The 25215-nt window shown below is 38.4% G+C and overlaps 4 protein-coding genes across 4 annotated transcripts; 2 read left to right on the forward strand and 2 right to left on the reverse strand.

Moving 5' to 3' along the window:
• Positions 1 to 1420: 1420 nt before the first annotated feature.
• On the forward strand, positions 1421 to 11193 carry LOC149650566 (uncharacterized). The gene is made up of 10 exons (XM_089849146.1): positions 1421 to 1464; positions 1531 to 1800; positions 1864 to 1992; positions 2055 to 2084; positions 2151 to 2252; positions 4793 to 5378; positions 6458 to 8143; positions 8325 to 10021; positions 10093 to 10382; positions 10475 to 11193. Exons 1-10 carry the CDS (start codon positions 1421 to 1423, stop codon positions 10936 to 10938), a joined length of 5298 nt encoding a protein of 1765 aa, XP_089705272.1. The 3' UTR covers positions 10939 to 11193.
• Positions 11194 to 12974: 1781 nt separating this feature from the next.
• LOC149650567 (uncharacterized protein F54H12.2-like) lies at positions 12975 to 14242 on the reverse strand. The gene is made up of 2 exons (XM_089849147.1): positions 13295 to 14242; positions 12975 to 13222 (listed from the first exon to the last, which is right to left on the reverse strand). Exons 1-2 carry the CDS (start codon positions 14094 to 14096, stop codon positions 12975 to 12977), a joined length of 1050 nt encoding a protein of 349 aa, XP_089705273.1. The 5' UTR covers positions 14097 to 14242.
• Positions 14243 to 18049: 3807 nt separating this feature from the next.
• On the forward strand, positions 18050 to 18907 carry LOC149650568 (uncharacterized). The gene has a single exon (XM_089849148.1). The coding sequence runs from the start codon at positions 18050 to 18052 to the stop codon at positions 18905 to 18907; it is 858 nt and encodes a 285-aa protein (XP_089705274.1).
• Positions 18908 to 21057: 2150 nt separating this feature from the next.
• Positions 21058 to 22705, reverse strand: LOC149650569 (uncharacterized). The gene is made up of 2 exons (XM_089849159.1): positions 22259 to 22705; positions 21058 to 21599 (listed from the first exon to the last, which is right to left on the reverse strand). The coding sequence occupies exon 2, from the start codon at positions 21503 to 21505 to the stop codon at positions 21092 to 21094; it is 414 nt and encodes a 137-aa protein (XP_089705285.1). The 5' UTR covers positions 21506 to 21599; positions 22259 to 22705; the 3' UTR covers positions 21058 to 21091.
• Positions 22706 to 25215: the final 2510 nt, after the last annotated feature.

A 25215-nucleotide genomic window follows, 5' to 3' on the forward strand; every position in this document is an offset into this window, starting at 1 on the left:
TGTGGTCAACCTCTCAGAAGTTGTTCCGATATTCCAGTTAAGCCCGGAGGAGGATGGATTAGTTTTCCAGGATTATCCGATTAGTTTATTTGTTTTCTTTGATAATTAGGTCATATTGACCGTCATAATACCGGGGTAGTTATTCTTGCTTTAACAAAAAACAAAAAAAACATTATTCTACGTTTATTTTGATTCTTTTTGTACGTCATGATGGCTAATTTTCCCCAAAGTGGGCATGTCCCCTTAATTTCGTTAGCTTGTTATCGAATTTATTCCCCAACACGGTTGCATACTGCTGAATAATAACACCCTAAAGGAACACTTTTTAGAACTCTACAATAGCTATGGGAATTATATGATATCCGCCTGTTAGGTAATCTCGGGATTGGGAGCGAAGATGTTTTTACATGAATTGTGCTAAAAGAGCCTAAAATAGAATACAAAACAATGAACATAGCCCCCCTCTCCCCGAAAAAGCCTCTTCAAGAAAAAATATATCACAATAGAATTATTACTAGTTGAAAAGGGCCGTAAGACGCCATGAACGCGTTGAACTCATTCTCATTTAAGAGTGGAACCTTGCTTTGACAAAGCATCCATTGCCTGCGTGTTATAGCTTCTTCGAGATTTGTATTGTCCTGTAGGGTTTGTAGTAAGATACAAATAGGTGTTGTACCATCAACTAATTCCGTATATATCTTATATTTTTTTAATGTTTATAGGGCCTTGCCCTATAGCGTTAGCTTGTTATCGAATTTATTCCCTATTTTTGCCTACAGCGAAGTACTTATGTCCAAAAGGAACGCTTTTTTAGACTTCTACAAGAGTTAGAAGAATTTTATCATTTTATGGTATATAGATCTTAGGTAAGCACGTTATCGGAAGCGAAGATGTTTTTAGATGAATTGTGCTAAAAGATCCTAAAATAGAATACCAAACAATGAACATAGCCTCCCCCTCTCCCCGACAAGCCCTTTCAAGAAAAAATATATCACAATAGAATTATTACTAGTTGAAAAGGGCCGTAAGACGCCATGAACGCGTTGAAATCATTTTCAAAGCTCAGAGCTAAGGACATCATCCTGCCTTTCACTATAGTAACCTCTATAAGCTTTTAACATGGATTGTCTCAATTCGAAATGGTAAATACGGTTAAACCAAAGACCCTTGTACGGTAGATCAAAGAAATGCTGAAGGGCGTTTTTCCAAATGTATCCAAAAAGAAAGACATCTGAAATTTTTTTTAGTCCAATGGCAAGGCTTCTGATAATTTTGCCCGCGAAAATATTTACCTTTGTACATGCTAACCATCTTGGAGTGACGTTTTTGATCTCGAACACGCCTTGACCCTAGTAAAAAATATAAAACAACGAGGTTGACCCCCCCCCCAGAGTCACCACTTTCTCTCGGACTTAACAAGATGATGAACCACCAACAAGAAGCGATGGACCTGTCTTCAACATGGTAAGAAAAAACTTTTTTTAAAACTTAGTTTTTTAAGAGAAGACCTAAAAAAATCTTTCTCTATAGTTATGTTCACGGGATTGACACCCCATATTCCCCCTGTGAGTTTTCGGACTCGTCGGGGACATCCCGTTCAGGGACCCCTGAGGCCCCACATCGGCGGCCACAATTGTGTGTCGTCGGGCCAAAGCGGCGCCCGCCACCAAGCGCGTCACTTCCGCCCACGCCTCCAAGGACACCATCACCAGACCATTACGTTCCTCTCCCGGCTATCTATTATCCTTGGCAAGTGATGCCTCGGCCGGGAGAGGCTGATTTGAGCGTCAACGGTGACTTGTAAGTGAATATTTTATCTTTGGGGCAATATAACGCGAAATTATAATTTCTGTTTATTCGTAGTTTAATCTATCAAATCACGGCGTACCTGGCGATACTCGCCAAGGTCGTGGTGGACGATGATTTTATGCACGACCTGCTAAACCAAGTTAGGCAGGTCGTGTATAATAATTGTATCTTCATTCCCCACGAGTGAGTTTTCACGCATTATTTTATGATTTTATCTAAATTTAATTTTATAATTTTTATTACAGCCTCCTGGCCTTAAACTGTCGAGGGTTCCGGTAAGTTAATTTTTTTTATTAGTTATCCAATACTTTATTAATCCTTTTTTTCTCTCTTCTCTACAGGGTGATCCAGGAACTCTCGCAGTTGCACCTATACCGTCGGGTTCGATTTTTAGAAGTCCCCGCGCGCCACACACGGGTGTACGAATGCCGGGACAATATAATGTTCGAAGGCTTTCGTGCACTCGTGCAAACTCTCTCGTTGCCGTGAACGAGAGGGCGGGGGTGGGCGGCACCCCAAAAAAAATAAAATGTAAAAAAAAAATGTTTTTTTGGAAATATTTTTTTTAAATAAAAAAATTTTGTTTTCGCTTTATATACTTCTCTCTTTATTTAAATTAAGCTTATATTTTTTAGCGTCAAAGTTTTTTAGGCTTAAATAGCAAAAGAAAAAAAGATATGCTTAGTATTAGTTATATACAAATAGACCAGTTTTTAGTTCAATTCAATTTATTTTAAACACCAAAAAAAGCAAATTAGCAAGTAGATATAAATTAAAAATGAGTTAGTAAATGCATACGGGTTTTTAAATAAGTTACCTGCCCCGAAATTACAGAAAATAAATTATAATTGTAAAATGTATTTTCAAGATTTTCTTCCTGAAGAGCATTGTTGAATTTCGTCACTACCTGGTACGACGTTATACAGTTAGTGAAGTACCCCACCACTGCGTCGAATTTCTCAGGTTGGCCATCCAAGCAAGATATATCTTCGGGGTCCCCGTATAAATTATCATAAATGGCGTTATAAAACTCTATAATGATATCTGCCATGTGTATAAACACAATTTCATGGTTACTTATCTTAATAAGATGCTCCTTTTCTGCGCTCGAAACGCGATTCAAGGCCGCTGTTTCCATACTAGTAAATAGGAAGTGTTACCTTTGGGACAGTGGCGTCAGACAGTGCCAGATGGCACATGATCAGGGAGGCTATTCTCTAAGGTCCTTTTGGAGGAATTTCGATCCGAATCTTTTCATTCGGAGTCAATTTCTCCGAATCAAAATAAAACGTATTCTGTAAGCACCTTATCCTAATCATACGGTGATAACCTCTCCGAATCATTCGGCGGCCGTAAGAGACGGCCGAATCGGGCATTCGGAGTTTTTACCGCCTCTCTTCCCTCCATCAATCTTAGATTCGCGGAACTTTCGCCGAAGTTTTGGCTGCGGTTCATATTTTTATTTAGTATGGCTGCTTTGTTTTTTCAACTCAAGCTTCATCGTTTGCGATTTGAACATGGTAATCGCATTGCCCGTCGCGATTTACGAGTTCAAAGGGTTATTCGAGACTTAAAATCAAGCGTGGGCAAAAGTTTAGGTTAAAGCGGGAAATGGCTTTAGGCCTTGGCGGGCCTTGGCGAAATCTACAAGGTAGATCGACGGCTTTTTTTGGTAGATTAAAGGTAAAAAACGTCGTTGAATTTATCCTACATTTAAGGGATAATTTCGCGAGATCCAATTACTTAACACAGATTTAATTGTTCATTTTAATATTTTTTCTACCGGGGCTTGTGAGTTAGAGCCACCTATTTTTGACCAATTGCATCAATTATTAATAATTGCTAGATTAAATTTGGTTATTTCGTTTAGCATCTATTTAAATTATTAAATTTTGGTAGGTGTGTAACCATTGATGGAGGGCTAATGATCTACATTAATGAATTTATCATAATCTCACGAGATCCACACAATTGGATTATAATTTGCGATTAATTAACGTTGTTATTCTTGGTTCTCATTGCCTCATATTTAACCCTACCAAAACTTGCGCTAAGTTTCATTCAAAATTCGACGTATATTAACTGTTGTTTAGCGTGTTCTTTAATACCATTTTAAAAGAATATTATGAAGCAATTTAGGAATAAATAATTTTTTATCAAAAATAAATAAATAAATAAAAATGGAAAAAAAGCACTTGTTTCTATCTTAAGAAAAGAAATCGAAATTTGCTTTGTATTGAATGTGTTCCCAATACAAAGACCATTTCCCAAAATTTCCACTCCTTGGAAAAAACCAAAGTTTCCATCCCTTCAATTTGAAAGCGCGCCAAATAAAATTGTCCAATAAAGAAAAAGTGGGCGTCAAAAAGTACCACGTGGCTTAAGAGGAAGTGACGTCCATTTGGATTGAGAGAAAATTTCGAAGTATCCGAATGACGATAAGGATTGGGGTTAGAGAATACGGTTTGTTCGGTCCACTCCGAATGAGCCCGATCCGAATCACAAGGATTCGGAGTGATCCGAATGATTTTCGATTTTTAGAGAATAGCCTCCCTGGCACCAATAAATATGGCGTCAGTGGGCGCCCACAACATTTTTCCTCTTATGGCGTCAGTGAATCAAATATTTTTTCTCACAATCCTGCCATGACGTCAGTGAATCAATCATGGCGTCAATGTTAGGCTTAAGCGTCATATTCGACAACGTGGTAAATAACCCTTGTCATACACGTGGTTTAAACGCCATGTTCACTATAAGAACATGATTGGTCTAAAAAGTGCGCCATGTTTACATGGTCAGAAAGTCGCGTGACATTAAAGTATAAAAGACGAGGACGGTTTAAAGATAAGGCATTCTATATCCCTCATTGAAGTACCAATCCAGATCCGAAAAATGTAAGTATAATTTCCCATAAAATCTTAGTGCTATAACCTTGGTTTGTATCACATTTAATGTGATTACCATATTTAATGTGAATATTCAGGGATAACTCCAACGTGTTCGAGATTTCTTCAACTAAATCAGTCATTGTAACGCCGGACTGTAGGATTAGACTAGGAATGACCGATGGCTCAACAGGGATCGTATTAAGCGAGGAGGAATATATGCAACTTTACGGAATGAAGGACTCCATAAACGGATTTTTCGAGAAGGATGACGCTCAACCCACCACGTGCTTTTTCGAGGGATCGATGGACAAGCGTATGCAACTTGTAACTTACCAGGAAAGGAAGATGTTAAATATCCGCCAAGTGATCCAGGGACAAGGAGCGAACTACGGAATCCAATACCCAACTAGGAATGGATTTGCCATAGGACCATTCCTATGGGAGAAGTTATTGGAAAAACACATTCAGGTGACGACATTCATTACCGAAGCGAAACGTGTGGAGAGTGCGATTAAGGACATAGTAATACAGCAACTTACTGAGGGAATAAAGAATTCGTGCAACGGCTGCATCATCGACCATCCTTCACAATTACAGCATGATTGTATAATGACGGAATGGAGCGAACGTGTGGATGAACATTATTCTAATGCCGTGTCTAATTTAAATATCGAGATGATAGTTAATATTTTTAATAATTCCACTTTCTTAAGTTTTCAATTCTGTAAGCAAATGGTATCTCTAAGTGTATGTAACTCTAAAAAATTCCTGTAATACATTGAATGTAAATAATAAATATTCAAATTTAATACTTTTTCATTAACCTAAATATAAGCCTATTTCAAATTTTAGGAGTTATATATATTCAAATTTAATACTATTTAACTAAATATATAGGCATATTCCAAATTTTAGGAGTTATTTCAACTTAATATCTGAATTTAATACTTCTAAATATAAACTTTAGAAATTATTTCAACTTAAACCAATTTCTCTTTATTGATAGGCCTATTTTACAGTTTCATGGATAGGTAATGTAAATAACGAGGTCGATGAACGTGAATAGAGAAACTCGGATGGTAAATAAGCGGCCTATGTCAATAATTAGAAATCATGATAAGCGCTTGTATGAAAGCGGTTAGTGTCAACATGGGATGATAGTTGGGGTTGCAATGTTTGTTTATGCTAGGAAACTTGTAAGTAAACAAACTAGATTGAAACTTGGCGGGAATTTCGAAACGTGGCGTGGCTCCTATCGTGACGTCAATGGGAAAACCCATATGATAGTTCGGGCAGAGATTAAATGGACGACGCCACAATGTTTGTTTATGCCAGGATACTTGTAAATAAACAAACTAGATTGAAACTTGGCGTGAATTTCGAAACATGGCGCGGTTTTCGACTTGACGCCAACGGAAAAACCCATATGATAGTTCGGGCAAAGATTAAATGGACGACGCCAAGAGGCAAGAGTATAAAAGCCTGGCACGTGTCCAAACTCAGTCACTTTTGTTCCTGACTTCAGACGAGCTCCAGCCTGCTCCTTTGTTGCTTTATAGTATTTTTCAATACTTGGTAACATTTGCTGTTGCAAGTTATTTTGCGGAGGGTAAGAAAAAGTTTACGGGCTAGTACCGAAATTACTTGTGATTTTTACAAGTACTTGCGTATTTTTTTTACAAGTACTTGCGTATTTTTACAAGTACTTGCGATTTTTCCGAGATTAAGATTGTCTTTATCATTCTTTGAGAATGTTTTAGTGTAATATTTGTGAGCGTTCCTACCAAGGGAACAGGGAGCTTTTGAGACATAAAAGGGAGAAACACGGGGATGTTAAATACCCGTGCTCGCAATGTCCGGCCGTTTATACCAGACTTGCGAATTTAACGTTACACGTGGCTACCCGACACTCTACCCCTAAGGCTCCACTCCCCCTCATGACCAATGCAGGTCCATCAACTTCTACCTTTGTCCCATTCTTGGGTCCATCAACCTCTACCTTTGTTCCTCCTGTTATTCCATTCTCGGGTCCATCAACCTCCACCTTTATCCCTCCTGGGATGCAGAGGCCGAAACGGTCCACGTCTGACCCATCCACTCCTGAGACGAAGCGGCCGAAACGGTCCACGTCCTACTTTATTCCCTCCCAAGATGAACTGTCCGACGATGAGAATCGTGCTCTGAACGCGTTCATGAACCGAGAAGAAGGTGTCATCAATGGAACTCTACTGGGAACTCCTCCACCCGCCGTTTGCGAAAATCTTGATGAGCTGTCCGACGATGGAAATCGTGCCCTGAACGAGTTCATGGACCAGGAGGATGACTTCCCAGCCCTTTCCAGCCAGGAGAACCGCGACATCCATCGCTTTATGGATCAGCAGGAGGGTGGTGGTGGTCAAGAGCAGGAGGAGGAACCCATCGTTGCGTCACCGGAAGTTCCTCTTCACGACGAGCTAGAGGAACTAGAAGTACTCGGTAGGGCTATTTTTTGTGCACGTTTCACACCTGTAGTGACTGATACAGACGTAGAGCTGTACGTGGGTAGACATAGGGTAGCGATTGAAAATTACTTACGCAATAAACTGGCTAGAGATAGAGGGATTAAGTGGTATTTAACTGTCAGGGCTCGCTACACCCGTCAGTTAGCTGACACTGACGAGGAAGTAGAAAATTTAATTTATCACAGAACCCAAAACCTTGCTATTTTGAACCCCGACGTTATCCCCGGACAGATAGACTTTAGCATTAGGACTCTGAAACGTTTAATGGAGGAGTACGAAGCGCAAGGTAGTGGGTGGGTTGTAGATAAAATTCTCTTCCTGCAAATTAATATTATAGCGTACCTCCCGCTTCACGGGGGTACGTACTTTGAAACCCCTAAAAATCTTTTAGCTAAAAAAGCCCTTTTAAATGTGCAAAATACAGACAATAAGTGTTTCTTATGGTCAATTTTGGCACATTTACACCCTGTTAACCATGGAAATGCCCCTCATCGTGTAACTAAGTACCTAGAGTATAGTAACGAATTGAACATGGCCGGTATTACGTTCCCCGTGGAATTAAATACCGGTAAATTAGAGAATTTCGAACGGGTGAATAACCTTTCGATTGATGTATTCGGATACGAGAAAGAGGTCTTCCCCCTTTACGTGAGTTCCAACAGAGTTGAGGAACCGCGTCAAGTAGATTTATTGCTATTAACCGAGGGTGAGAAGAAGCATTTCTGCTTAATCCGAAGCATGAGTCGACTTCTAGCGAAGGTGTTCACCGCACACGCAAACACGAACTATTATTGTCGTTATTGCTTGCATCGATTCTCCGGTGTAAACTCGGAGGAAAACTACAAGGACCACATCAAGGAGTGCAGTATACACGGACCCCAGAAGATCGAGATGCCGGTAAAGGAACCTATTCTCGAATTCAAAAACGTCGCATGGCAACAGAAGGTAAACTAAAACTTTTGTTATTTATCAGGGTATTTTAAATAACGCGCCAAAATTGTTTACTGAGGCTAACGTCAGACGGCGCCCATAGCAAGATAAATAGAGCAGACGATAAGATGCATGGGAGAGAGAGAATGTTTTGTTTACATTTTATCTAATGTAGTTTTATTTCTATTTCCCACAGGTTAAATACGTTATCTATGCCGATTTCGAGTCTATTCTCCGTAAAGTTCACCGATGCGATCCCGATGCCGGCCTCTCTTCAACCACGAAAACTTCGCAGCATATCTCCTGTGGGTTTAGTTATGTCATTGTTAGTCACGACGGTACAGTCTCTAAACCAGTTACTTATCGAGGGATAGATGCCACGGAAAAGTTTTTAGAAAACCTTTTGCGTGAAGACGCAATTATTCAGCGTAAGATTAAAGATAACGCCCCCATGAATCTATCAGACTTAGATAAGGCGCAATTCGCCTCGGCCCAATCCTGTTACTTATGTAACAAGGCTTTCACTGTAAATGACTGTAAAGTTCGTGACCACGACCACACTAACGGAGCCTACAGGGGAGCTGCTCATAATTCGTGCAACCTGAAACTGAGGACCCGGAATTTCGTTCCGGTCTTCATGCATAACTTATCTCGTTACGATGCCCATCTTATTATGGACAAAATTGGATTGGTCAAAGATCACGAGATTAAGTGTATCCCCACGAATTCCGAAACGTACATTTCGTTTTCTCTGGGTAATTTACGATTCTTAGACTCAATTAGGTTCATGCCGGCATCGCTAGAGACACTCGTATCGAATTTAGCTCGAGGAGGAGCCGATAAGTTCAAGTGTTTAAACTCTGCCTTCAGCGCTGACGAAGTTCCGCATCTGCTGAGGAAGCAGGTTTACCCCTATGACTACTTCGACTGCGAGACTAAATTCGACGAGACCGAGTTGCCACCCAAGGATGCCTTCTTCAATTCCTTAACTGACGAAGAGGTTAGTGAGGAAGATTATTCTCAAGCTCAAAAAGTTTGGGAAAAATTCCAACTCACTAACCTCGGTGAGTACCATGATTTATACGTTAAGACCGACGTTCTGCTCCTAGCGGATGTTTTTGAAAGTTTCAGGGCTATGTGTCTAGAATATTACAAGTTAGATTGCGCGCATGCATATACAGGTCCTGGTTTCGCTTGGCAAAGCGCACTTCACATGACCCAAGTGAAATTGGAACTACTCCAGGATCCTGATATGCATCTCTTTATTGAGAAGGGTATAAGAGGGGGCGTTTCTTTAATTACGCATAGACTAGCCATAGCCAATAATAAGGATCTCCCCGAAACATTCAACCCAGCAGAACGTAGCTCTTACATTACCTACCTAGACTGTAATAACCTTTACGGCACCGTAATGTGTCATCACCTGCCGATGAGAGGATTTCGATGGATTCAACCATGTCAAGATTTCACTCGTGAAATTATCTTGAATCACCCAGACGATGATCCCCAGGGTTTTATCCTGGAGGTGGATCTTGAGTACCCGGAAAGTTTGCACGAAGAACATAACTGTCTACCCTTAGCACGCGAACGTAGAGTTATTAACGCGGATGAGCTTTCACCGTATTCGATTGAACAGTTGAACAAACTGAAAATTAACGTACAGGATAGCCTTCCAAAGTTAGTCCCCTCGCTCTACAATAGGGAGAAATATGTTCTCCACTACCGGAATCTCAAGTTTTACATCGCTAAGGGGATGAAATTGGGGAAAATCCATCGAATACTCACATTCGAGCAGGGTGCGTGGTTAAAACCATTTATCGAGTTCAACACGGAGAAGAGGAAGCAGGCAGTGAACGACTTTGAGAAGGATTTTTTCAAGTTGGCCAACAATAGGTACGCATCTACGCTACGCTAAGTTAATATTTCACACGTAAATTAATCAAATTTTTCTTATCTATTAACAGTGTTTTCGGGAAGACGATGGAAAACCTCCGCAACAGGATCAACTTCGACCTTGTCCAGACCCGGGAGATGGCAATCAAGAAGGCCAGTTCGCCGACATTCCAGAGGTTCACCATCTTTAGGAACGAGCTGGTTGGGATCCATCGTCTGAAGAAATCCCTCAAGTTGGACCGACCCATTTACACCGGTTTCGCCATCTTGGACCTCTCAAAGTTGGTCATGTACGACTTCCATTACAACACTATGAAGGCAAAATATGGCGACGACCTCAAACTTCTCTTTACCGACACAGGTATGATTTTTTAAAAACGTTTACTAGATTTAAATCCTTTTTCTACTTTCAATTTTAAAAAACTAATTAAATGTTTTTACATATAATTGCAGACAGCCTGACCTATCAGATTTTCACCGACGATTTGCCCCGGGACTTTGCCCAGATGAAGGAGATGTTTGACTTTTCCGCTTACCCCAAGGAACATCCTCTCTTCAGCGAAGAGAACAAGAAGGCCCTCGGAAAGTTCAAGGACGAACTCAACAGCGTCCAGATTCAGGAGTTCTGCGGCTTGCGACCGAAAATGTACAGCATCTTGTCGGCAAAAGGTGAAAAGAAGACGGCGAAGGGAATCTGTCGTCGCGTAGTCAAAAAGAAGATACGTAACGCCCAATACAAGGAATGCCTGCTTCAACTTAAACTCACCACTGAGGAGATGAAGAGGATAGTCAGTGTTAAACACGAACTATTTTCCATCACCCAGAAGAAACTCGCTCTTAACCCTTGCGATGATAAGAGATTCATCATCGATGGGGTGTCTACATACGCTCATGGTCATTTTAAAATTAAGGAATAAAATTTCAAATGTATAATTATTTTCGGTAACCCTATCCCCTCCCATTCCCTCCTGGGGGCGAAGTGGCCGAACCGGTCCACGCCCTCCTCCCATACCCTTTTGGTGCGAAGTGGCCGAATCGGTCCACGCCCAACCCTTTTCCTTTAAAATTTCATAGTTCTATGTATAGTTTATAAGTTTAATTTAATGTATATATATTTTCAATGTTTAATTGTATAGTTTTAAGTTGTTTTTTCTCGAATGAGTTTTACTTAGTGATTCTACGGTTTCTCATTCAAAATAAATATTTTTAAATACAAATTTCATCCCTCTTATTTCATACAACTTAGGCAAACATTTTTTTCAGGTTAGGAATAACTTCGCGCGCGATTTAAAGAAAAAACACATAAATTCAATCAAAAAAACTTTATTAAAAATCTCTTGTACATAAATTCCGATATCATTTTATCGTTCAAATTCTTATCTTTTACAAATTTTAAGCAAATATTATACATTTTAATACCTCTGCATCTATACAGAGAAAAATATACGCAAAATCCGCCACATGTCCGACTGGAATTTCCTCGAAGTTGTTTAGAATTAAAAGTTACGGTAACGCTGTTTCTTTCTACAAAATCGTTGAATTGAAACATGTCCGGCGGGTTTCCGAAACTATCGAAGAACTCGGTATTTTTGTTACTAGAAAAGTAAATAACAGTCCAATGCTCACCTTCAGTTTCTGAAGAGCCAGTATTTACAATATACAGTGAAGGGAAAAACTTTACTTTCTCGGGTAGCAGGTCGGCTGCAAAAACACCTCGAAACAGATCTTTGGTGAATTTATCCCTTTGCATAATTTCAGTTAATTGCGTAGTGTTCATAGTTTTTTAATTGTAATCGTAAATAACTGTTCTATTCTTATCAATCTCAACCAAATTCTGAAACTCAGAGTAATATAAAACTGTGATAGTCTTCGGCAAGTCCTTGGCGAATTTTAATTCCAATCGCAAGTTACCATTCCTTATCAATTGAAATTGAGAAGTGGAACTACTGAGGTCGGCACTTAAATCAAAAGCAAATATGCAATTCCCATTGGGGAATTCCTCCCGTGAAATGTAGTTTCCCTCGTCCAATAACCATTGAGAGGTACAGATAGAAAACTAATTAAACCACGTTAATTCACACAGTAAAAAAATTTATTTACTAACCAAAAACTTACAGCCTTTTACACCTTTCTGACAAGAGCAGTAAATGTTTGCTCTAATTCTATTTCCCTCGAGAAAGAAATAAACTTTATCAGAGCCATAGCGGACAACAGGGGTTTCCCTAGCTCTACTCTCAATAGAGGTTTCGATAGAATTTTAAACAGAAACAAAATTAACCGCAATACAAAACTCAAATCCGATTACAAAAAATCCGATTTCATGATACTTCCGTTTAATTCTCGTAGCCAGCGGATTGGAAACTTTTTTAGTAACAATAATATAAAGCCAGTTTTTAAACCCACCAACAAAATGCAAACGATCTTTGGATCCTTGAAAGACAAGATAAGCCTACTAGACAAACATGGTGTCTACGAAATATTTTGCTCTTGCGGTAAATCATACACGGGACAATCAAGGCGTAACTTCCGATTTAGATTTAACGAACATAAAAATGATATTAAAAATAAAAAAATCGATTCATCTGCGCTAGCCGAACATATCAACGAAAACAGCGACCACAAAATACTTTTTGAAAAAGCAAAGTCTAACACCGTAGTAGACCATTACTTAAAATTAAACCTTAGGGAATCGCTCCATATTAATAAAAAAAGAACACAAAAAACATCATTAAATAAAGACAATGGCCCTGCCAGCTATTTGACTGAACTTTGGTATGGGGGTGGAAACGACAAATTAGACGAGGGAGGGGGGCCGACGTAGTCGTAATCTAACGCACGGAAAGAGAAACCAGACCAGACCTGAAGATGCTTCTGAATAGAAGCGAAACTAGTCGTCTGTGCGTTTAAATAAACGTTTTATAAATTTTTTAAATAAAATTTTTTACTGTGTGAATTAACGTGGTTTAATTAGTTTTCTATCTGTATTAACACACACAAGTGCCATCAAATACTCTTCAAACCATTGAGAGGTTTGAGTAAAAAGATTAGTATAAGATCTCATATATTGACTACCAGAAAAGTTTGGGGTAAGAGGTTTATGTGGAACGCTAGCTCCGTCAAGGTACAAGGCGATATGATTTAAATCATAAGGTTGAAAATTGAAGGGTGACTTTCCGTAATCATCCAAATATGCATTTTGATCTACAAGAGCGAAAAGAACTTTTTTGGGTAGTTGACCCATGAATAAATTATCTCTAACACATATTTTTGTACCACTGTTAATTGAGAATGAGTTACATTCCGTGCGAATAATCGGGTATTTCATGGTTGCCAGTTCCAAACATTTAGCGTGGGCGATTAACACTTCCGATGGTAATTTTACTTTACGAACGTACAGGGATGCTAACTCGTAAACCACTTTCCATTTAACTGCACCGTCTGCATGCACGCAAAATTCGTTTGGACTTTTAACAAACTTGAATTTGGGATCCGATAAATTTGGGAAGTATCGAGGTTGTTGATAAAGATCCAAGTGTACAGTTCCTACCATATCTATTGTTCCTTTTCTAGCAAAGGCCGCTCGTGTTTTAAACCCTTCGTTATCGTCCAAAACGTCAAATTTTCCGGCCGTGTCTTTGTAAAACATTGAACTAGTAAGAAAACTAGTTTTGGCGGGTCCTCCAAATGTCACCGCCGTTTGAAACATGGCCTTGTAAGGGTAGTTTTGCGGCGATGGTGTGACCGATCTCTCTTGAGCTGAAAGGTGTACTTCGCTGAAAAGACTATGCAGGAAATTATTTACCGGTCCAACTTTATCAGCAGCTGCTGGGATTGTTTTTTCATCGGCCGGGTTGACAATCCTGACTTGGAGATGTAGTAAAGTCTTGGACAAGTCCAAATACGCGTCGGAACTACCAGCCACGGTAAACGTGATTGTCGAATTTTCGTTAATGTTAGAGATGGGGCTGTATTCGACCCATTCTCCACTCAGAATACTGGTATTGGTAAGGGGTATGTCGAAAAGTTCAACTTCGGAGCCGACCGACCCATGCGAACCTGGATGGACATGTGTCATTATATTTTTTAGGTAAAAATATCTGGATGATTAAAGGATGTTGCTTTCCTCTTTCTTGCCGAGACTGAACTGACGAGTGATCTAGACCTGCGTTTCCTTTTATTACCATTCCCCGTCATTTTTCGGATTTCTTCCGCCGCACTAAGAGCGACGTCTTTAGCCGCGGCTTTTCCATGAGATTTTACGGATGCTTTCACGATTACACTGTTTGCCACGTCGGCCACGACCTTTGCACCTGTGTTCAAAAATTTTTTCCCGAGGTATGAAGCACCCCTTTTCAGTAATGGCATAGCCCGGCGGAAGGCCGATGAAATGAAGTTTCCCAATCCGTATCCGTGTTGCACCGGAAGTCCCCTGTATACCGCTAAGGAATTACCAATTTGGGTATGAAAGTGTTTATAATAATCAAATTTTCCACCATGTCCGATCTGGTTTAGAAAGTGTTGATCGTAGTCCGATTGGTTAAAGGACATATTTGATTTGACGACGTTCTTCATCTAAAACTTCAAGTGTAAATGACACGAGGACCTGTTTTACCTTCTAATTTATAATGGTGACCACATTCTACGGGGTCTAAAGTGTAGAGTAACGTGAACTCTTCCTCTCACGAAATCTATGGGGGTACCAAGCTCACTCATTATGTTAATTTCAATTGACTGGAAAGTATTGCAGGCGAGGGGGGGGGGTAGTGCGGTCTAGGGAAATCTTTGTCTACCGTTTCTCCGTCATTACCCTGCACGCTAACGATTCTTAGTAGAGGTATGTGCACATCTCCCACGGGTCTAGACTCGACCACGTCGCTATAAACAAAGAGTGAATGAAGTCCCGCGTCGAGGTCAAAGGGGTACGTGGCTATGGTAGACTGGGAAAAAGTCGTTGATTCCGTGGAATCTTTCGAAAATCCGAGAATAACAGCTAACTCCCCCGGTATAGTTAACAAATAATCCTCTTTGAGAGAAATTTGTACTCTTCGTATGCGCTTTATGTAACTAAAGGAATACTTGAGCTGGGCGGGAATTGAAGGTTCAAGCGTAATAACGCCCGCCACGTCATCCTCGACGTAGTTAAGTTGCTCGATAAGGTCCTGGATATTACCATAATATCCGGCGGGTAACTCTATGATTGTAGAATATACTACTCTACTATTACTCACGAGTATAAGCGAGCATGTCCTACTCAAATTATCCCAAGTGTGCGGGTAGCTAATTTCCGCTTAGCCTACTTCGTAAAATCCCTGTAATTTTACGGGTTCGGGGAGGTACGTCCTGAATTTACTTCTCGTAGTGTCGGGGAAATACCTCATCGACGAGTCGGAAGGTAAAGTGATGTAAAAGCTCATACTATATCTATTTCCTGAACCCAACTGTCAAAAGACGGAGAGTATCCTTTCCAACGTACTAGCTTCTCTAGCGTCCCGTCGGGTCTGCGACGTTTCCTCAATATCTTTTCTATTTTAGACACGCTAGAATTTAGGTCTTTACACACTTTCTGTAATTGTTCCTTGTAAAAAATACCAGTAATCGGTTCCGAATTCAAATCCTGGATCCTATACACCGGTGGACTACGAGGTAATCTCTCCACCACTTTGAAAAGTTCTTCCGACCACGTGGGCAAGTAACCCTTCTCGAAAATATTCTTATGTTTACTTATCCGAACTACGTCACCAATATCGAAAGGATACTTTAATGGTGGAGAGAAGTCTATATCGCCGTAAAGGTTTTCCCATACCCGTCTTGATGTTTCGGGTGTGACTTCAACGGGTTTACACTTTATGGATCGGTGATAATTGTTATTATAAGTTAGAATTAAAATGAGATCTGCTACTTCATGGAGGTTTTTTTTTTAAAAACTTTAATTAAAAGTGTTAATACGGGAGCTTTCGGACCGCGGTCCCTCTTCAGTCGTTGTTAAATTTAAAATGTTTAATTAATACACAACTAATAATTCAGTTTTTTTACATACATATTTTTTATCTATAGACAGTGATACGCCCCCTATTTTTTAAGATTAAACCCCCCCCCAACCATTTGTATTTATCAACCCTTGGTCTAAGTTCAATTTTGCTCTATCCTTAATATAAACTGGTTCTTTGAAGCATCGTTTATACCAATTCGTCTCTTGACATAAAACTTCTATTGAATCCCATTCAATTTGATGGTAGTTTTCTTTTTTAATGTGAGCTGCCAATCCATTATTTTCGTCTAATTTTTTAACACAATTTTTGTGTTCCATTTGTCTTTTTCTTAATTGTCGTTTTGTTTGACCTACATATTTGACCTACATGGGGGGGGGGGTTTAATCTTAAAAAATAGGGGGCGTATCACTGTCTATAGATAAAAAATATGTATGTAAAAAACTGAATTATTACTTGTGTATTAATTAAACATTTTAAATTTAACAACGGCTGAAGAGGGACCGCGGTCCGAAAGCTCCCGTATTAACACTTTTAATTAAAGTTTTTAAAAAAAATCCTCCATGAAGTAGCAGATCTCATTTTAATTCTAATTTATAAATTAACTTGTTTACCATGGATCAAAATTTTAATATTTATGATAATATTAACGACAGGATGAGCGTGTCGATCTTTTATCGAATTAAACATTTAACAGAAAAACTCGCGAAATTGAGTAACCAAACGACATTTTTGCATAGATGCATGGACAGTGATATTACCCCCTATGGTCTACGTTGTAAAACAAAACTATCGTCCCAACTGATTATAAAGAAAACAACAAAATTACAAAAGGCAATCGTGAAAGAAGCTATAAATGAGGCAAGAAGGAAAAAGAAGGACATCATTGAAGAATTACATCATCAGCAAGAAAGATTTTGGAAAACAGGTATAGACTTTCAAACGTTTAATTATATCTTAAACCAAATAGAACTATTTAGAATAGAAAGAAATCAACATTTTAAAAGAATGCAAATAAATAAATTAAATAGATTAGTATCGGAAAAATTAAATAAAACTTTAGATAATGAAAAAGAAATTATATGTAACGTAGTAAATTTATCAAACCGGAAATTAAGTAAGGGAGAACTAAATCTACTGACTAAAGGGTTAACTTTTGGCGTACACCAAGAAAAAGTGGACTTATTAGAAGTATGTGCGCAAACTGAGGAACAGTTACGAAATCTAAAATTAAGTGATGAAACAAAACAGGACATAAGATCTATAGTAAAAAACAACTTTGCAAAGACCTCAACAGTAAAAAATTTAAAGAAAGAAGAACAAATTGCATTACAATCAATAAAAAATTTAAAGAAAGAAGAACAAATTGCATTACAATCAATAAAAAAGACAAATCAATTAAGATTGTCCAGGCAGATAAAGGGGGGAAAATAGTGGTTCTAAATTCTATAGATTATTCAGAAAAAATGTTAACAATTCTGCAGACTGATGATTATACTATGCTAAAAAGTGATCCAACTGACAAAATAGATAAGAAAGTACATACTATAATTAACAATGCTATAAAAAACAAAGAAATAGAAAAAGATAAAAAATTCCAATATTTTCCACCAGTATTAAAGGTACCCCATATATATGGGTTAGTAAAAATCCATAAAAAGGATAATCCACTAAGAATAATAGTATCCTCAATAAATAGTCCCACATATACTTGCGCAAAGCAAATTGTAAGGTTATTAGCACCATTAATAGGAAACAGTAATCATGTGATTAAAAACAGTCAAGAATTTGCATCAGATATCAGAAATCAGGAATTGGATGATGAGGATGAAATAAGCAGCCTCGATGTCATAAACCTATATGGAAGTATACCAATACCACTAGCCTTAACAGTTTTAAAATCAAAATTAAAATCAGATAAAACATTAAGAAATAGAACAACTTTGAATCTTGAAACTATACTAAAATTGACAGAAGTTTGCCTAACGGATACTTGTTTTTCATTTGAAAACATTTATTATGCACAAAAAAAGGGTTAGCAATGGGAAGTCCCTTATCAGCACCGATCGCAAATCTGGTCATGGAACACATAGAGAACAGTATTTTAAAGAAAACAATTATAAAAGATAATATAAAAATGTGGAAAAGATTCATGGATGATGTATTTATAATTAAGAAAAAATCCTTAAAAACTGAGAAATTGTTAGACACTGTGAATAAAACACATAAGGACATCCAATTTACGTTTGAAGGGGAAAAAGATAATTCCTTACCATTTTTAGAATTGTTAGTCAAACATAATAATAAAACTATGTTATGCTCAATGTACCAAAAGCCTACACACGCGAAAACCTTCTTAAACTTTCAATCCTCACATAGTGATAATATTAAAATAGGTATTGTAAAATCGTTTAAAAATAGAATAGAAACTTTATCGGATGAGGTTGTAAATAATAAAAAGAAATTTAAAAAACAATTCATAGCAAGCGGATACCCTAATCACATTGTTGACCAAATATTTAATAACCATGAGGTAAAGAATAATATAATTAAAGAAAAACCAGATCACATCATTTCATTGCCCTATATTAAAGGAATAACAGAGAAAACAAAAAGACAATTTAAAAAATATAATTTAACCCTAGTCAGTAAAATAGCAAATACGTTAAAATCAGAATTAATAAAAAATAGACCAAAAATAGATAAAATGAAAAAAACGGGAGTGGTGTATGAAATTCAATGTAATTGCAACAAGAAATATGTAGGTCAAACAAAACGACAATTAAGAAAAAGACAAATGGAACACAAAAATTGTGTTAAAAAATTAGACGAAAATAATGGATTGGCAGCTCACATTAAAAAAAAGAAAACGACCATCAAATTGAATGGGATTCAATAGAAGTTTTATGTCAAGAGACGAATTGGTATAAACGATGCTTCAAAGAAGCAGTTTATATTAAGGATAGAGCAAAATTGAACTTAGACCAAGGGTTGATAAATACAAATGGTTGGGGGGGGGGTTTAATCTTAAAAAATAGGGGGCGTATCACTGTCTATAGATAAAAAATATGTATGTAAAAAAACTGAATTATTAGTTGTGTATTAATTGAACATTTTAAATTTAACAACGGCTGAAGAGGGACCGCGGTCCGAAAGCTCCCGTATTAACACTTTTAATTAAAGTTTTTTAAAAAATCCTCCATGAAGTAGCAGATCTCATTTTAATTCTAATTTATAAATTAAGTTGTTTACCATGGATCAAAATTTTAATATTTATGATTGTTATTATAAGCTTGAACCATGTCTTTAAGAGCGTCAATGTACTTATAGGTATTGTTTTCCGTGAAATACCGATACATGCGACTTTTTAGAGTTCTGTTGAACCTTTCAACTATCGTAGCCTTCTGTTCGGAATCCGGGTCAAAGAACTCAATCCCCCCTTCTTTTCAACTCTCTCTGAACATCCCTGCATATGAACTCATTACCGTGGTCACTTTGCACTCGCTTCGGCGAGCGACCGGACTCGAGAATAGCCTTAAAAGCCCTAAGGATGGTTGGTCCTTTCTTGTCCTTGGTAGCCACCACAAAGGCGTATTTACTGAAAACGTCAATGCAGCACAGGAGGTATCTGAACCCTTTATTGTGACGAGTTAGGTTCTTCAAATCGGCTAAATCAATCTGCCACTGCTCATCGATCCCATAAACTATTGTCCTATTTCTCTTAAAGTTTTTTCTAGCATTCCTGTGTAATGTATACGTATCTTGTGTTTTTAAAAATGTCTCCACGTCTTTTACCGTAACCTTTAACCCAGCCTCTTTAGCCGCTCGGTATAGATCGAGAACACTTCCATATAAACCCGGGTCAGAAACATTAGAATAAATCTCTTTTAGTCTATCCATTAAGGGTGCAGTTGGTTACACTATGATAATGCCTGAAGAGAAAATCGCTAACCTCTATAATTAGGAATATGGCAATTACTAAAACCACAGTTAAAATTTTAGGAGATTTAAAAAATGTGTCTACTAGGTTGGCTAACACCACAAAAGTACCCACCTGATTATCACAACCTTCCATATCGGAATACTTAAAATGAATGAAACGTGGAATGTAAATGAATCGTATTTTATTTAAAACAAGTGCTACAAGTTTATCCAATTTCCGAAACCCTCACCAGTCTGAGCGGGCAAATAATAATCCTCCTTCACTTCTTCTTTCTCCACTTTTTCTTTCTTCGCTTCACTTTTTTAAGGCGGGGGTGGGTCGGTTTTTCTAATTTTAATTAATGTTCTTGGTACATTAACCGTATACAAAAGTTGGTAAAACTGTGGGGCACCAATGACGGACGACTGTTTTTTAGAACTCTTCGCGGTATAAGCTAATAAATCAATTATATTTGAACCCATGATTTTACGGTTCTCATATATTAACTCTCCGGCGTGTGTCCATCTTATTTTTGATATACGGTCAATCCATTTGTACAAATTCAAACAATCAGCTGCGCTATAGGAAGGAGCCGAAGAGACGATTTCAGGACCCCAATTCCGGTTTTTTGCTGGTTTTACTTTCGCCCTTTTCACCGTTTTACTAATTTCCCTCGAAAGTACGTGGTTATATCTTAATAGTTTATCAGTATCGTTTAATTTAGTATCGTTTATGATGGATTTCAACTTATCCTCCTTATCCAACTCCATTGAAGTGTCGACTTTTAAACCGCTATTTGAATTTAACCTATTATACGTTTCTTCGGAAATTAATAACATTTTTCGCGCCATTTTTACTTTATAGCTCGACTTATAGCCGCACCTGCTACTGAACTAATGATAGATAGTAACGGTCCGAGAAGTAAAGGGATGAAACCTCCGTTTTGAATTAATAGTTTCCTTTTCTTTGAAGGAAGTATGTTGGACGTAACCTTTCTTATAACGTGTCGATGTTTCTTCAACCGCTCCTTCTCCTCCACTGAAAGAGGGACATTGCCCCGTAGGATATTTATACAGCACTCGACAATAGATTTAATCGCTTCTTTATTGGCAAATTTAATTCTTTGACATGAGTTACAATTTGCAATATATTTTAAAAAATTTAAATTATCGTCGACTCGTTTTGACGGAGCCATTCCGCTAGTTTGGACGCCTTCACCAAGGTACAGTTGTTGCTGTCCCTATGAAAAGTGCAAGCCCTGGGGGTATCGCACTCGATACTTGATAATCTCGGGCAACCGTAGTCTTCGGCGTTGATAACTTCGCACCCTAAGAACCTTGATAGGGTTTCGGCCTTCTCCGCTCCTTTCGTCACGTATGACGATGCTCTAGCTCGAATATAGTCGGCGGCCTCCTGCGTCGTCTCGTATGGGTAGTCTCCCTCCTCGAATGCTAGATCGCAAGTGTTCCTTGAGAGCCACCTGCATTGCCTTTTATCCTTGACGGATAACTCTGAGAACTTGCATGGGGATTGGAAGATCCAGACTTCGTGGACGTCGGTCTCCTTCACGTACATCGTCAGCTCCTTGATTACCCATTGCCCCTAAGTCCGGAAAAAATTCGCTTCAAGGATGGCCGTCATTTCGGTGTGAACAGTGCTGCTTGTTGACCTGGAAGTACACCTGTTCTTAGACGGTGGTTATCTAGGGCCTTAAGGTCTACAAATAGATATCCGTAAGGTTCCAAAGTCGCCTGTCTAAAGGAGTCTACCACGTATTTACTATTTCCCGGCGAAATTTGTTTCGCAAGATGGATAATGGCAGACTGATCACGTGGTGTTTTAAATATAACCAAGTAATGAGCATTTAAGTTTAAGGTACGAATTTCCTTCCCAGGATAATAAAGATTCTGCATTAAAATTAAAACTGAGGTATTCCTATGGTGCGAGCCCCTAATAAAAAGATTCGTCACGTCCTTATTATTCGCTATTTCACATAGTAAGTCGTCTAATATAACGAAGTTCCTCACACTAGCATCTAGGGTGTTAACATCTAATAAACCCTCGTGAAATTCTACACTCGGAGTATGGGATAGCATAGCACCGTATAGTTTCGACTGATACTCCGTGTAACACCAAATTATTCTTTCGGGGGTGGGCGAAATACATATATCCTTATGCTTAATTAATTCTCCTACGAAAACACTTTTCCCACAGCCGGTAACACCAGCCACTAGTCCGGTAAAGGGGTGTTGCATACTTAAATCCATATCGATAAATGCGGGAGGATTTAACTACCGTAAACTTATATTTAAAGAAATTTATACTTACATTTTTCGGATCTGGATCGGTACTTCAAGGATGGATGTAGAATGCCTTATCTTTAAACCGTCCTCGTCTTTTATACTTTAATGTCACGTGACTTTCTGACCATGTAAACATGGCGCTCTTTTTAGACCAATCACGTTCTTATAGTTAAACCACGTGTATGACAAAGGTTATTTACCACGTTGTCGAATATGACGCTTAAGCCTAACATTGACGCCATGATTGATTCACTGGCGCTATAGGATGACACGTCACTGACGTCACAACAGGATTGGGGGGAAAAATGTTTGATTCACTGGCACCATAAGAAGAAAAATGTTATGGGCGCCCATTGACGCCATATTTATTGGTGCCAGATCATGTGCCATCTGGCACTGTCTGACGCCACTGTCCCAAAGGTAACACTTCCTATCTACTCATACTATTCAAATCAATAGAGTCTTCTTTTAACATGTCATTAATGTGACATGCGTTATGGTATGCCACAACCATTGTCTATTCATTGGGGTTATCGTTTAACACGATTTCAAAATTTTTGGCTTCATGGGCAGCCGTCCAACCCGCTAATACGGGTAAACGTGGAATCAGCTTTTCCCATGTACTTGTTGAAATGGCGAAGCATTTTACAGATTGTTTCCTACATAGGCGTACCTCAGGATCCAGCGTACCGTTTACAAATCCAGTTGTTAAGAACAACTCTTTAGATTTATGGAATCTTCCGTTAATTTTACGTTCGTTAGTTACACCTATCTTCCTTTTGCCAGCTTCTTGATTTTCCATCTTGCACGTTTAAGGTCTTCTCGAATAATGATACTTGACCCTATTGAGTCAGGGGCTTTTTATACTAAATTTCTTACGTAGCTATTGCGAAATATTTATGGTCCTTAGTTATTGCAATGTTAGACTGTAAGCGTATTTTTATGTCCAAGTTCTGAAACCAGCGATTAAGGAATTCCAGTATTCCCAAGATCAATAAAATAAATAATACAATAAGTAGCTTTTAGGGGGTTGATCTCCAAGATCTGACGTATTCTTGTCAACCTTTGTGTACAGAGAGGAACGCTATTTTCGAATTTGTAGACGAAAATCGAATATTGATTTAAATAAATTTTGAACTTTTGAAAAGACTCTGCCGTCCCACACTCACTAACCCTTACGTCGGCCTTATAACATAGTTCTAAAGCAGCTTCTTTCTGCATTTTGTTCTCATCTCTAGATTTAGATATTGATTCGTAATGGGTCTTTATAATCTTGTCTTCGGTTGTATCATCAGCATAAGCTCTATGCGCTATAGCCACACAAAGGGATCTGGCTTGACAGAGATGATCTGCATTGACTATGCGTACAATACCTCGTCTATCTTTACAGAATAGATTAAAAGGTTTAACCCCTCGGGTTACAGAGCGCCCTTTACCCACCGGTATTCTTACAATGCTAAAAATCAGTTTAATAGGACCTAGGAAAAATGCTTCCATTTCGTCATCAAAGAGCATAACACTAAGCTGGTCAAAAAGAATATTAGGGTCAACTTGATCTGCTCTTCTAAAAGATAATTCAAGTTCGGATCTGCAAATATTTGTGGCACTCTTTAAACTAATTTGGACGTGGTCTGTAGGCCTGTACTTACTAAGGACACATTTGGTTACGGTACATACACTAGCGACGGGATCTTCAGTAATCCTAAGAACTACCTCTCTACCATACATGTTAAAATGTTCGTAAAATCTCTCACTTTGACCTTCCAAATTGAAAAAGGGGAGGGGGTGTAAGAGTTGAAGAAGCTAACTATCGACCAAACATAAAAGGTTAAGCCGAATTTAAGAGTGGAACGTTGCGTTGACAAAACATCCACGCCCAGGCCTGTTGCCTAGAGATTTTAATGGCCCTGTAGCGCTTGTAGTAAGATACAACTGATTCCGTATATATCTTACATTTTTTAAATTGTTAATATAGCCTTCCCTAATGGCGTTAGCTTGTTATCGAACTTATTCCCCAACACTGTCACATACTGCGGAATAATATCACACTAAAGGAACGCTTTTTTAGACTTCTACAATAGGTAGAGGAATTTTATGATATCCGCCTGTTAGGTAATCTCGGGATTGGGAACGAAGATGTTTTTACATGAATTGTGGTAAAAGATCCTAAAATAGAATACCAAACAATGAACATAGCCTCTCCCCTCTCCCCGAACAAGCCTCTTCAAGAAAAAAATATATCACAATAGAATTAAAACTAGTTGAAAAGGGCCGTAAGACGCTATGAACGCGTTGAACTCATTCTAATTTAGGAGTGGAACCTTGCGTTGACAAAGCATCCATTGCCTGCGTGTTATAGCTTCTTCGAGATTTGTATTGTCCTGTAGCGTTTGTAGTAAGATACAAGTTGGATTTGTACCCTCAATTTAAATGTTTATATGTCCTTGCCTTAATAGCGTTAGCTTGTTATCGAATTTATTCCCTATTTTTGCCTACAGCGAAGTAGTTATGTCCGAAAGGAACGTTTTTTTAGACTTCTACAAGAATTTTATCATTTTATGGTATATACATGTTAGGTAAGCACGGGATCGGAAGCTAAGATGTTTTTACTTGCATTGTACTAAAAGAGCCTTAAAAAGAATACCAAAGGCTAAACATAGTCGACCCCTCCCAAACCCCCTTCGAGAAAAATACATCACAATAGAACAAACACTACTTGAAAATGGCCGTAAGACGCCATGAACGCGTTGAAATCATTTTCAAAGCTAAGGACATAATCCCGCCTTTCACTATATCTTTAAGCTTTTAACAAGGACTGCCACTATTCAAGATGGTAAATACGGTTAAACCAAAGACCCTTGTACGGTAGATCAAAGAAATGCTGTTTTTCCAAATGTATCCAAAAAGAAAGACATCTAAAAAATAGTCCAATAGCAAGGCTTCTGATAATTTTGCCCGCGAAAATTTTTACCCTTGCACATG

Source organism: Phalangium opilio, unplaced genomic scaffold, assembly GCF_054372755.1.
Source record: "Phalangium opilio isolate 3A_F unplaced genomic scaffold, DU_Popi_V2 ptg000086l_1, whole genome shotgun sequence".
NCBI lineage: Eukaryota > Metazoa > Arthropoda > Arachnida > Opiliones > Phalangiidae > Phalangium > Phalangium opilio.